Source organism: Microcaecilia unicolor, chromosome 1 (genome assembly GCF_901765095.1).
Source record: "Microcaecilia unicolor chromosome 1, aMicUni1.1, whole genome shotgun sequence".
Lineage (NCBI taxonomy): Eukaryota > Metazoa > Chordata > Amphibia > Gymnophiona > Siphonopidae > Microcaecilia > Microcaecilia unicolor.
The window spans coordinates 563,816,037-563,829,478 of record NC_044031.1 but is presented as its reverse complement, the minus strand read 5'-3'; the positions used below and the strand labels follow the sequence as shown (position 1 = coordinate 563,829,478).

At 42.9% G+C, this 13,442-nt stretch overlaps 1 protein-coding gene across 1 annotated transcript in view; it reads left to right on the top strand.

The window, feature by feature from the left end:
- SYBU (syntabulin) overlaps positions 1-13,442 on the top strand; it is a 109,863-nt gene that overhangs the window by 21,230 nt on the left and 75,191 nt on the right. Inside the window, exon 4 of the mRNA XM_030218227.1 lies at positions 5,078-5,266. Within this exon, the coding sequence (XP_030074087.1) occupies positions 5,078-5,266 (189 nt within the window). The remainder of the gene's footprint in view (positions 1-5,077; positions 5,267-13,442) is intronic.

Below are 13,442 nucleotides of genomic sequence, written 5' to 3'. Positions count from 1 at the left end.
CCTGGGATGGACTGCACCCACCTCTCCGCCCTTGGTATGCCACTGCACCATCAGATTGTGAATGCCAAGATTCATACACACTCAACACATGTCCAAACAATTGTCCAATTCAATCGTAAACTAACTGCCTTGTTACATACTGACCTCGCATTCAGATACCACCTAGCCACCCACAATTTTACTTGCTACACAACTCATATTCCTGTAATAAAGAAAACCCATACAATTAAAATATAACTAATAACCTAGGCAGAAACTTAATAAAGGCTTGCATAAAGGGGCACAGAATTAGTTAGTGAAACAATCAAAGATCCTGGCCCATCTGTTATATGCTGTGAAGACCAAATGTACTTAACTTGGTTTAACCATAAATTACATAACTACCGCAGAGTATAATTGCATTTTTGGTAACATGAATTTTTAAGCTGATTTGAGTTAAAGAAAATATATTGAATATTTGACAGCTTAGTCAGACATTTCCAAAAGTATTGCAAATAAAATTCACTCCCTAAGGAAATAACTTCCTGTGACATCTGCAGGAACAGTGTAGAATAGATATTCAAATGGTTTGTAAAGTTAGCCACACAAACCTTGAAGTCTGAATTTCCCACCCCCTCCTCTTACGTCTATCATGTCCATAGTGAGTAGACGTGGGGTCGTACATATTTATAGCTTTATGCCTGCCACACTTTGAGTGGATAAAGTCATACATATAAGTATGTACTTAATCAGGATGTGTGGTTCTACCCCTTGTTTATTTATGTATGTATTTGAAGGATGGTCTTTATTGTCCCCTTAGAACACCAATATGTATTCTTTTATTATCATGATTTTCATCATTTTTATAATTTCGATACATAACGTGCATATGATAATTATTTTTTTATTTTGTCTTCATATGTCTTTTTACATTGTATATATTGATATTATACATCTATGCTTTTTTGGTTTTATCCTTATTATTTAGTCCATTGTATATGTTTAATTTTATTCTTTTATTACATTATATATGTTTAATATTGTTTCCAGTTGGTTTATATATGTATATGTTTTTATTGGGGGTTTTTTTAGACTCCTGAGGCAGGCCTGTGGCCGAAACACAGATCTGTGTCGAGTCTGTTAATAAATATTTCCAGTATATAATCCAGCTGTCCCAGTCTCTTAAGTCATCGGTCCATTTCGCACTTTCCCTTTGTGCTTGTGTAGAAGGTAAGTATAACAAAAGAGAGGGAACAAAGTACAAACTAAAGTCCAAACAAAAAAACAGCACCACGGGCCTTTAAAATGGAACAAAGTTCTTTAATGAATGAGCCTTGACCCGACACGGGCCGTGTTTCGGTGACTAGCACCTGCGTCAGGGGTCACAGTGATGACGTGGAAAACTTGGGGAATAACTCGAATATTTTCATCTACAATATTCCTTACCCCACGTCTCATGTAGTAAAAGCTACAAAGCACCAAGGCACTTTCACTTTCTGTATCAAAATGGATGTGACAGCAAGGCCCTAGATCCTCGCTCTTGTCCTACACAGACCCTGCTTGAATACCTTCTGCACTTGTCTGAGTCTGGTCTCAAGACCAACTCTGTAAGGGTTCACCTTAGTGCAATCAGTGCATACCATTACTGTGTAGAAGGTAAGCCCATTTCTGGACAAACTCTTGTTCGCTTCATGAGAGGTTTGCTTTTGTCAAACCTCCGCTTGTGTCATGGAACCTCAACATCATTCTCAGCTGATGAAAGCTCCTTTCGAGTCTCAGAATTCCTGCTATCTTGACCTGAAAGGTCATTTTCTTGGTGGCTGTTACTTCAGCTTGTAGGGTCAGTGAGCTTCAGGCTGTGGTAGTGGATGCACCTTATGTAAGTTTCATCACAGCAGAGTAGTCCTCCACATGCACCCTAAGTGTCTGCCAAAGGTTGTGTCAGAGTTCCATCTGAACCAGTTGATTTTCTTGCCAACATTCTTCAACCTCCTGCCCATCCTGGCAAGAGCACCTTGCACACCTTGGACTGCAAGCGAGCATTGGCCTACTACGTGGAGTGGACTAGGCCCCACAGGCAGTCCACCCAACTTTTTGTTTCTTTTGATCCCAACAGGATGGTGGTCGTCATCGGGAAATACATCATCTCTAATTGGCTGGTAGATTGCATTTTCTTCACTTATGCCCAGGCTGGGCTGACCCTGGAGGGTCAGTCAAAGCTCAGAATGTCGGAGCCATGGCTGCGATGGTAGCCTACTTGTGGTCAGCCTCAAGTGAAGAAATTTACAAGGCTGAAACATGGTCTTCAGTCCACACATTCGCATCTCATTACTGCCTTGATCAGGACACCCAGTGTGACTGTTGGTTTGGGCAGACAGTGTTGCAAAATCTGTTTGGGGTGTAGAATCCAACTCTCCCCACCCCCCGGCCCATTTGTATTCTGCTCCAGGCTGCACTCTCACTCAGTTTGTATATAGTTTCAGGTTAATCTGAGCTATGTCCTCACCATTGCAGGGTCCAGTTGACCACTGTCTGTTGTTTTTGATGAGCCTGGATGCTAGGGATACCCCAGTTGTGAGAATTAATGGCCTGTTTGTTCTCTGAGAAAGCAAAGATACTTACCTGTAGCACTTATTCTAAGAGGATAGCAGGCCTTATAGTCTCACAAACCCTCCCCCCCCCCTTCCCCCTTTGGAGTCTCCTATATTTTATTTATTTATTTATTTTATGCTGTATTATCTAACTGCAGTGACCGTGCTCTCGCAGCGGGTGGGAAGGTATTCGGCATGCTCCCACGCTCCACAAAGCTCTGTTTCAGATTTTTACAAGCTCCGGACTGGGCAACGTGAGATTGCGTTTATCCAATTGTGAGAATATAAGACCTGCTGTCTTCGGAGAATACCTGTATAGGTAGGTATCTTCACTTTCTCCTCTTGCTCATCTCCTTGCCACTCCCTTTCGAGCTCTCCCAGATATTTCCAACCTTTCTAGAATCCTCTCTCTCTCTCTCTCCACTTTTGTAGCTCACCCCACTTTCATTGCCTGACATCTCCCTGTCCCTTTCCCTCCAACCCCAAGAATCTTTCTTTCCCACCTCTTCCCTCCTGCCCACCCCCATGGTCTAACATTAGTCCCTCTCTTTTCTGTTCTTCTTCCCTCCCTCCTCTTGATGCATCTGTTTTCTCCCTCTATCCCATTGTGCAGCATCTCTTCCTCCATTCATCCCCCCAGACCTAATATTTCCTCCCTCTCTTTCCTCACTCTCTTCCTTCCATCCCCAGGTTCAGCTTCTCTTTCTTTCTTCCAGACTACCTTCCTATCCAGCATCTCTCCTTCCCTCCCCACTTTCCTCTCTCTCTTCCATCCCCAGGTCCATCTTCTCTCTCATTCTTCTAGACTGCCTTCCCATTCAGCTTTTCTCCCTCCCTCTCCACCACCCACGGGTCCACCATCTCTCCCTTTCGCTTCCCCTCCATTCCATTGTCCACCATCTCTGACTCTCTCTCCTTTGTTTTCAGACCCATCAGTTCTTCCCCTTTACCTTCCCCCACCTGGTCCGGCTTTTCTCCCTCTCTTTGAACCCCCTCCCTGCCGGTCTACTTTAAAAACAGCTGCCCTAGGGGCCTTCCCTGGGCCCGCATGTCTTTCTCCTTCTCTCTACCCCTGTCTGATATCTCCCTCACCTTCTCGTTCTACGTTTAAAATGCATTGTTCTTTGTAGGAGTGGTCTCCATGGTGCTTGCCTTCTGCAGCAGTCTTCCCTCCTCTGACACAACTTCCTGTTCTGCCTAGGCAGACTGCTGCAGAGGGAAAGCGTGAGGAAGCCATGGGCAGCATATCAGAATAGCTGCTGTGCTGGTGGCCCCCCCTTCGAAGAACAATGCATTTTAAAGGTAGACAGGGAAGGTGAGGGAGACATTGCAGGGGTGGAGAGAAGGGGGAAGACTTGCTGGCATGGGACCCTCTGGAGCTGTGGGGCCCAGGACACCTTCACACCAGGCAGGCAAGTAACCCAGCTATCTACATGCCTAATCATTGAATCACTAATTAAAACTGCCTTCACTCTACAGCTTTCCATAACAATTCCTATTTTAAATGACATATTTACAGAAATCACTGGTACATCATGTAATAAGGTCACCTTGAACTATTTAAGAAGGAAGTGCAATAGCTATTATAGCTTTATTACTTTGTTCTGTGTCAGTAATTTTGGAGCAAGGTTGGTTTATTTTTTGTTTGTGGAATTTCTCTATCTACTTTCATTGTGCAAGCAACGGTTTACAGACTATTAAATAGAAACAAAAGGAACGCCAAAACTTTTTAGAGGGCAGAAATCGTACATGCAAGGTACTCAGGAGCCAATAAATTAGACTGATTCCCAGAGCTAGTAATCCTGCAGTTGGACTTGGAAAGCATGTTTAAACATCAAAGTTTTCAACCCTTTCCAAAATTTAAGGTAGGTTTGTTCAGCACGTAAAGTGATCAGAAGATTGTTCCATAGGTAAAAGGCCATGAAAAAAAAAAGGTGCTCTGTCTGGTAGATTAAAAGCATATTGATTACAAAGACACTCCAGCCAGCTTATTATGACAAATATCTTTATTGAAAAAATGCGCTTTTATCCTGAGCGCTTATCATATTTAAAAACAATACTACCCGCTCACTCATTCCCCATTCACTCGTAGTACCTGACTAACAGCACTCCAAATTCTCTTGCTAAAATATACAGGTAATGATGTTACACTTAATTATTATATTCTACTAAAATATCAAATTACTACTAATTTCCTCTTAGATTTCTCGCCCCGGCTTTCCACACGGGTACTCTGTATATTTTGACTCTAAAGTTCTCCCCAAGAAGTTGGTGTATAATAGTCTCTGAAGCAATTCTCCGTCTAGAAAGATGTAAAGTCTTTCAATCCTCCATAGGTACACGATAAAGGAATGGGTTAGTCACTCCTGGATTTGTCGTCAGCTTGTTCCTTATACAAATGTCGGTTCCCACACATGGATCAGGAAGAATTAAACAATGGTCATTAATAGTTTGTAATGTGTAGACTAAACTAGCCTCTCTTGTCTTTCTTCTTTGTCTCATTTTAGATGATACGGGCTGTCCAAGCAGCCAGTCAGTTTCTCCAGTTAAAACTCCCTCTGAGGCTGGAAACAGTCCAGTAAGTTTTTGTGAGGAAGATTATACCAGGAAGAAAACAAATGCTGGAACTGGGGTTGACAGCAATATACAGTCTGTCCGACATAAGAAGGAGCAGAAAGTATGTCTGGTAAAGCCAGGTATGTACCTCTTATTCATATTTATTTTACTCAGTACTGTAATGCATTGTTTAAAGGAATATAGGGTTTCTTTTACTAAAGAGTGTTAAGCAGATAATGTGGGGAATTAGTGCATGCTGTTCTGCATGCCTGCACTAATAGTTAACCCAGCAGCTTGACACTTAATGTGCACAATTCCTGTGTTTTAAGTGACAAATGCAGAATGGGGGGAGACTGGTTGAGGATAGTGCCGTTTCACTTAATGGATGATATGGTTTTGTATGTTAACTGGTAATACAGCAATGACGTAGCTTGGGGGGAGACCAGGTGCTCCATTCTTGTCCCAGGCCCCTCCCCAGTCGGATCTACAGGTGTTGCTACTGGGTGGCAGGTGCTATCATTCTTGTCACCCCAGTGTGCTTGTGTACTTGTCTGGTATCTCTGCCTCCCCATGTTGCAGTCCTCCAACCTTCCGGTAGGATGCATGATTAAGGCAGTCTCACCTCCTGCTGCCCCAGAATCCTTCCCTCTGCACATTTTCCTATTCCTGCATAGGCAAGACTTCAGAGGGAGGACTTTCGGGACAGCAAGAGGCGAGGCTGCCTTGATCGCCGACAAAGGTTGGAGGACTGCAGCACGAGGGACGAGAAGAGAAAGGAAAGAGACATGGCTGGGGGGAGGGGAGGATGGGAAGGGGAAGAGATACCGGTCTGTGGGGGGGGGGGGAGCAGGTAGAGAGATAGAGGTGCCACACTCGTGGGTGGTGGCAGGGGGAAGGAAAAGAAGGAAAAAAGAAATGCCATATCACGAGGGGGGGGGGGAGGAAGAGAGATGTTGGTTCATGGGGGGGGGGGATGGAAAGAGAGAGGGAAGAGAGAACTCAGATGAGGGGGTGGGAAAGAGAGGTGAAAAGATGGGACCCATAGGGAGAGAGATCATGAGAAAGAGAGGCTGGGATGGGAGGTGAGTGTGGGGAAAAGAGCAAGAGACTGGACCAGGGAGAAGATGGGGAGATGCTGGACCTACAGAGAGAGAGAGAGAGATGCTGTAGAATGAGGAGGGGGGCAGACTATGGACTTTTCTCCAGGAACTTGTCTGAACCTTTTTTAAACCCAGGTATAGTAACTGCTGTTACTATATCCTCTGGCAATGAGGTCCAGAGCTTAACTATTTGAATGAGTGAAAAAAACATTTCCTCCTATTTAATTTAAAAGTATTTCCATATAATTTCATTGAGTGTCCCCTAGTCTTAGTACTTTTTGAACAAATGAACAATTGATTCATGTTTACCAGTTCTATACCACTTCCCCCTCAGCCGTCTCTTTTACAAGCTGAAGAGTCCTAACATCTTAAGTCTGTCTTCATATATGAGGAGTTCATCCCCTTAATCATTTTGGTCACCCATCTTTGAACCTTTTGCACACAGTACTCAAGGTGAGGTTGCACCAACAATCTAGGAGTGGTGTTGCAAAATCTTATAAGCAAGGGTATAAATGTAAACACACAGGATTATAAAAGGGTAGCAGTGGAGGACAAAAGCTGATATTTTAAGGAATCTGGCCAGTAGAGTTTGTTTTGTTTGTTTATTTGGATTTAGTTCACACTGTTTTCTCAGCAGTAGTTCAAGATCAGTTACATTCAGGTCATGAGGTATTTCTTTGCCCGGAGGGCTGACAGTCTAAAAGGGCAATATTGTAAGCTAGTGCTTAATGTTAAGCATTTAATATCTATGTGAGTTATAGAATACTAGTGTATCATTAGTTGTAATAATTGACAGGTACATGTGTAAGCACTAACCGCTGTTGTGTTAAGTACCTCCTAAAATCACTGAGGGTTTTTTTCTTACAAAGGCACGGTAGCATTTTTAGCACGCGCTAATGATTAGTGTACACTAAACACTAGAGACACCCATGGGAATATATGGGTGTCTAGCATTTAGTGCACTCTTATTTTTAACGTGCACTAAAAACACTAACGTACCTTTGTAAAAGGCCCAGTTAGTATGTAAGTTCAAGGGCATACATGTGGGTGGAATGTAAGTGGGTCATGGGCTTGGCGCCATGCGATACACACAGCTTATAGAATACTATCAATTGTGTGCATTACATGACACTCAGGCATTCCAACTTACACCAGACATTGACTTACTATAAGGGAGGGGGTGGGGGTACAGAAAGTTTCAGTATGCCAATGATCCTTTATGCTAGTGTGTTTTAAGGGCTTAGGCGTGCTCTCAAGCCAATATACAATTAGTCAGCGGTTTCTTAAACTCCGGCTGCCGCAAGCAGACAAATCTGGCTTCCCTTGAATATTCAAATAGAGCAGCAAGATGCTAGCACTGTCCAGAGAGGACAGCAAAACAGAGGCTGGATATTGCTAAGTTTTGTGGACAATTATCAAGGACACAGTGTTGAAAATCATTGCTACCTGGATAATCGTGGTGTCCGCTCCAGCTGTGCCCCTGGATTGCTCTGGCACTGCCAGTTAGTTCTAAGGCAGTCTGTAAAGAGAGAGATTCAGTGGCACTGTCTGGATAGTATTGCTTAATATCTGTCGTTCTGACTTGCTTCCTGGATAAGTCCTTTCATTTGTAACTGTTTATTAGAAAGACAAAATATGCAAACAAAAAGAATCCAAAAACAGCATAACTTTTTAACAATAGAAGATTCCCTTCCCCCATCTCAAAATCTCCCAAATTATCCCCCATCCCTTAAAGCATTCCAGCTGACAACAATGCTCCCCCACCCCTTACTCTAGAAAAGAAGTTAGTGCCCCAAATGGCTCCTCTCTGTTTGCCTCTTCTTTCCCATCAATTAAACGTTCTTCATTAGTCCTGTGAGGAGCCAACATCCTATTGACCTGCTCTGGGTACAAACCAGGGACCATGTGTATATTGTACATGTGATCACCATCCCAATCGCCCATTCCCACCCTACCCCACTGTATTCCCAGGGGTGTGCCAAGCCCAGATTCGATGTGTATGGAATATCAAGTTCCACTTGATGGAAGTGCTTGTATATAACTTTCCTAAACTTGCAGGAAACCCTTCTTTCTAAGTGTCTGTTTTGCATTCGCTTATGCTGTTGGAACTGTCCATGCCGTCTTTCAAAACCAATGCAATGAGGGATCTTTACCAATCCAATGACATAATATGCATTTTTCCCCACCAATATACAAACAATTGGAGGCCCCCCTCCCATGTTTCCCTAAGAGATCCATCAAGTGTGCCTAAGGGATCACTTCAAATTTTCTAACCCAGTATAGATCCCAGATAACAAAAAATGTCTTCCCAAAAGGAGAATGATTTCAGGCATTCCCAGAAAGCTAGAAAATAAGTATTATCAGCCTGTTGAATGTAAGGCACACTAGGGACTGAGCGATCCCTGCCCTAACTGCCTGTGTTTGAGAGCAGTAAGCTCTATGTATAATCCTAAATTAACATTCTTGATGATCTGCGTTCTGGATGGTACTAAGAATCTGTTTAAGAAAGGCCTTTAATATTAACAGCATGGACCCCCAAACTCAAATCAAACTCCTAACAACTCAGAAGCCGTTCAAAATTCTTTGAGGGAGATATTTGGTATAGTGCCATATCATAAAAGGAAATCGACTCCAATCCATGTGTTCAGCTCCCAAAAGTTAATCTAAGTGGTTGCCTGAGAGTCTGGAAATCTTAATATAATGAGCTAATTTGTATATAAACATATTGGTGTGCCCCCCCCCCCCCCCCCCCAATAGTAATTTGGAGCCTCTCCCAAAGAGATTCATAAGGTATCACGTCCATCCTCCCTTAAGTTTTTCAATGTGGAAGGGACCCCAACTGTGCCATCTCTGTACTGTCTCTGAATCCATACTCAGATAAGTCCTTTTAAATATCAACCCTGAAGATTCTTTGCTCTGAACAGATTTTCCATCTTATGGTGGATCAAAATGCTTCCTTTAATGTTTAAAGGCCCTGCAGCCTGGGAGAGACAGTATCTGGAATTCCATGGCCTTAAGTCTAGCCTTGATGGTAGTCACCTTGTTGAGGTCTTCTAACTTAAGCATAATCTCTCCGATGAAGTTGCACAGCTGTATAATATTCTTCTGTAACAACTCGGTCATGGACAGAAGCTTTCACATATATTACAAGGAGATACCTTGACCTTGGTAGGGGCAACCCCTTTTTGGGTCCATGAAGCAAGCTGATGGAGAAACCACCTTGAGCAGGATATCGAGTCCAGATATAGAAGCCACAGTTGGCTCAAAAGATGTACCAGCTAAAGCAGAGTCCCCGGCGATCACCAACTGAGAATTTTGCAGGGATATACTGCATTGTGGGAGTAAGGTATGCTTGTCAAGTTAGAAATGCTACAGGTTCTGGAGGAGGCGATAAGATGTTTCCCACAGTCTATCCTTGTCTTTGGACCACTCACCTGCACTGCAGAGCATCCAGCTGACAAGTTCTTATTTGTCCTTTTCCCAATGTTGACAGATCCATATTTCATACAAGATGTAGTCTTCAAGCATCGTCAGCACTCTCCACTGGACCACTGCTGGAGCTCTTGTCGGTATTCCAAAGGGGCATGCTCCTTTGGACATGCGCCTGACAGGTAGGCTGTAGATACAGGGCCAACCAACATTTAGCCCAGAGTTCATCGGGCCTGAGCTTCCACAGGGCAGGGTAGTGCTGTTCCTCCTTCAGTAGCAGCACTGTAGTGCAGTGCCTCCTTCTCCCCGTCAGTACTGCTGTTTTTTTAAAGGAAACATTGCATGCTTTAGGTTAAGGAAGTCTTCCTTTCCCCCCCTCTGTGGGCTTATAACTGCAGACAATTTACTTTTCCACTTCTGTAAATTAGCTTGCATTTGAATTTTAGTGAAGCAGAAGTTCATTGAACAAAACGTGCTCTGATGAGCAATGAAGAAAATATTAATTTGCCAGTTGTGTCCAAAATCCATGTAGTCATTACTGGGTTTTATGGAAATGATAAAATAGTTCCCTTTCTATATATATTGAATGTGTGCAAATTTAATTTAATGCATACATTTTTCTTTATGCTAAATGTTTCCTAGTATCTCTCAGTAGACTTTTAGCTTTTAGCTTTCTACGGGAAAAATACCTGCTGAAGCCATGATATGGCAAGACACAATTATTTTAGCGTTGCTACATGATACCTTCAAACTTTTGGAAGGAAATTGTATAACTGTGCCTAGGCAAGGAAGGCATAATAACACATATATTATGTTGCACCTATGTACCTTCTTATAAAGGAGAAAATAAGATGCTTCCCACAATTTGTTCTTGTCCATGGGACCACTCACCTGCACTGAAGAGCTTCCAACTGGCAAGTTCTTATTCTTCTTGTCCCCATGTTGACAGATCCATACAAAATGTACTCCTCATGCATCTTCCAGCACTGTCCACCCGATCACCAGGATCTCTGCCAGTGTTCCAAAGGGGCATTCGCCTTTGGACATGTGCTTGGGGCAGCGCTCCACAGAAGTGACTAAAATTTAAGTCCTGACAGGCAGGTTGTAGATACAGGGCCAACCAAATTCTAGGTTATATAAAATGTTTTTTTATGTTTCAACAAAATACACCACACCTTCATACAAGAATATGAACAACATAGTAACATAGTAACATAGTAGATGACGGCAGAAAAAGACCTGCACGGTCCATCTAGTCTGCCCACGATAAACTCATGTGTATACCTTACCTTGATTTGTACCTGTCTTTTTCAGGGCACAGACCATATAAGTCTGTGCAGCAGTATTTCCCGCCTCCCAACCACCAGTCCCGCCTCCCATCACCGGCTCCGGCACAGACCCCGTATAAGTCTGCCCTCCCCCATCCTAGCCTCTCAACCACCAACCCCTCTTCCCCCCGCCACCCAATTTCAGCTAAGCTTCTGTGGATCCATTCCTTCTGCACAGGATTCCTTTATGCCTGTCCCACGCATGCTTGAATTCCGTTACCGTTTTCATCTCCACCACCTCCCGCGGGAGGGCATTCCAAGCGTTCACCACCCTCTCCGTGAAGAAATACTTCCTGACATCTTTCCTGAGTCTGCCCCCCTTCAATCTCATTTCATGTCCTCTCGTACTACCGCCTTCCCCTCTCCGGAAAAGATTCGTTTGCGGATTAATACCTTTCAAACAAGTTCAGGCTTTACAATTGTCATCAAGTTTTCCAATATTTTAACTCCCCCCCCCCCCCCCCCCTCCCAAAACACCTGAAGGTAATCGCACCCTCCCTCTCCTCCCTACCCCCCTTCCCTACCTTCCTGCCTTCTTCCACCCCCTTCTCCCTTCCTATCCCACCTGGACTTGTTCTCTGATAGCCCAAGTGAGCACCCCCCTCTCTCCCCCTCCCCCCTTCCCCTTGGATCCTTCATATAAAATGTTTTTTATGCTTAAGCCAATTATGAAGTTCCCCCCCCCCCCCAAAAAAAAAAATAATTAAAATAGTAAATACTACTACTACTACTTATTTATATAGCACTACTAGACGTACGCAGCGCTGTACACTTGAATGTAGATCTTTACTGGATTGAGACCTTCAGAATTACTTACAATACTAATTATTGTTTTTAAAAATGTTTAAGACTTCCAATAATGAAAGTGAGAATGTGTGTGTCTGATCTCTGGGATATGTGAAGTTTAAAGCATAATTGCAGCATAGGCTGGCAAGGGAATAATTACCTAACACAGTTTAATCAAAATATGGACTACAAGTCACACTTATAGCCTTGGGTAATAATGAAATTTATTTTTCGGTAAGACAGTGAAATACGGAGATGTCCAGATTTGAGACTTGCAAAATAATGGTGTTGGAAAAAATTTCAAAATCTCTTGCTTTCTTTGTGGGAGCAAGAAGGAGGTGAGAAACTGTGAGCAGTTGGTATAGAACAAAGGTAACTAATGTATTGACCTTGATATGGGGCCCACTTGAGAATTTTAGGGAAAAAAATGACATTTACATACCACACAATTTTAAAGCATTTGGAGGGTGATCTCTAACTGGGTGTCTCCTTTTAAGCGCCTTGATGCCAAGCGGTGAGAGCATATTCTATGGCAGCATCTGGATGCCCACATTCCATTATAGAATACTAGCATAACCCAGCATCAGCACCCATTACATTTTTGCACCTATAGTTACACCATCTGCAGACTTAACATAACTGGGATAGCCTAAATGTGGCAAGAGCACACATAACACTGTGTTCTATAAGTTACATGTGTAGGTGGGAGTTGCACCCATGTGAAAGCCCCCTTGCAGTTATACACTAGGCCACTTATGCCCTTACAGAACAGTGCTTAGTCACTTTGCTGCGATTTAAATGTATAAGTTTACACGAGAAAGTATTCTGTGCATTTTTTTCAGGTACAGTGCCAGGATTGTTCATATTTGCATGTGCAAGTGTTGCATTAATGTAAGTGCCTGTTATTGGATTGTCCTTTTAAGAACGTAATAGCCATACTGGGTCAGACCAATGGTTCATCTAGTCCAGTATCTTGCTTCCAACAGTGGCCAATCCAGGTCACAAGTACCTGGCAGAAAACTAATTAGTAGCAACTTTCCATGCTACCAATCCTGGGGCAAGCAATGGCTTCCCCATCTGTTAAATCCAGATACATTAACTGCTGTTACCACATTCTCTGGCAATGAGTTCCAGAGCTTAATTATTCTTTGAGTGAAAAATATTTCATCCTATTTCTTTTAAATGCATTTCCATGCATTGAGTGAACCCTGGTCTTTGTACTTTTTTGGTGGATATGAAATCGCAATTTGTGATGAGCATATATCATACTAAAATAGGTTTTAACATAAATGGGTGTGTGGTTATGCAACCCACCCATACATAAATATCGGATCATGTAGCCCACTGTTGAAAAATCTTGAAAGCCCCTGATAGAAACTTCTGCTCAGAAAAGCTTACTTGAATCCTTCTTGGTCCTGGCTCTGTTTATCTTTTGTAATACTGTATCTGGGACACAGTCCAGATTTCCTGCAGCTTTATTCAATTAGCGATCCCTTTCTGAAGGGCATGTACCTTGCTGCCTTAACTCACAACGTCTTATTTGTTTCCTGTTGTGTGTCATTGCCTGGATTGTAGATTCCAAAGAGAAGCAATTGTCCATTATCCCCCAAATTCTGTAAATCGTGGTTTAAATTGTGTGCAAATTTGGGCATATGCCCAATTTGTGTGTGCAA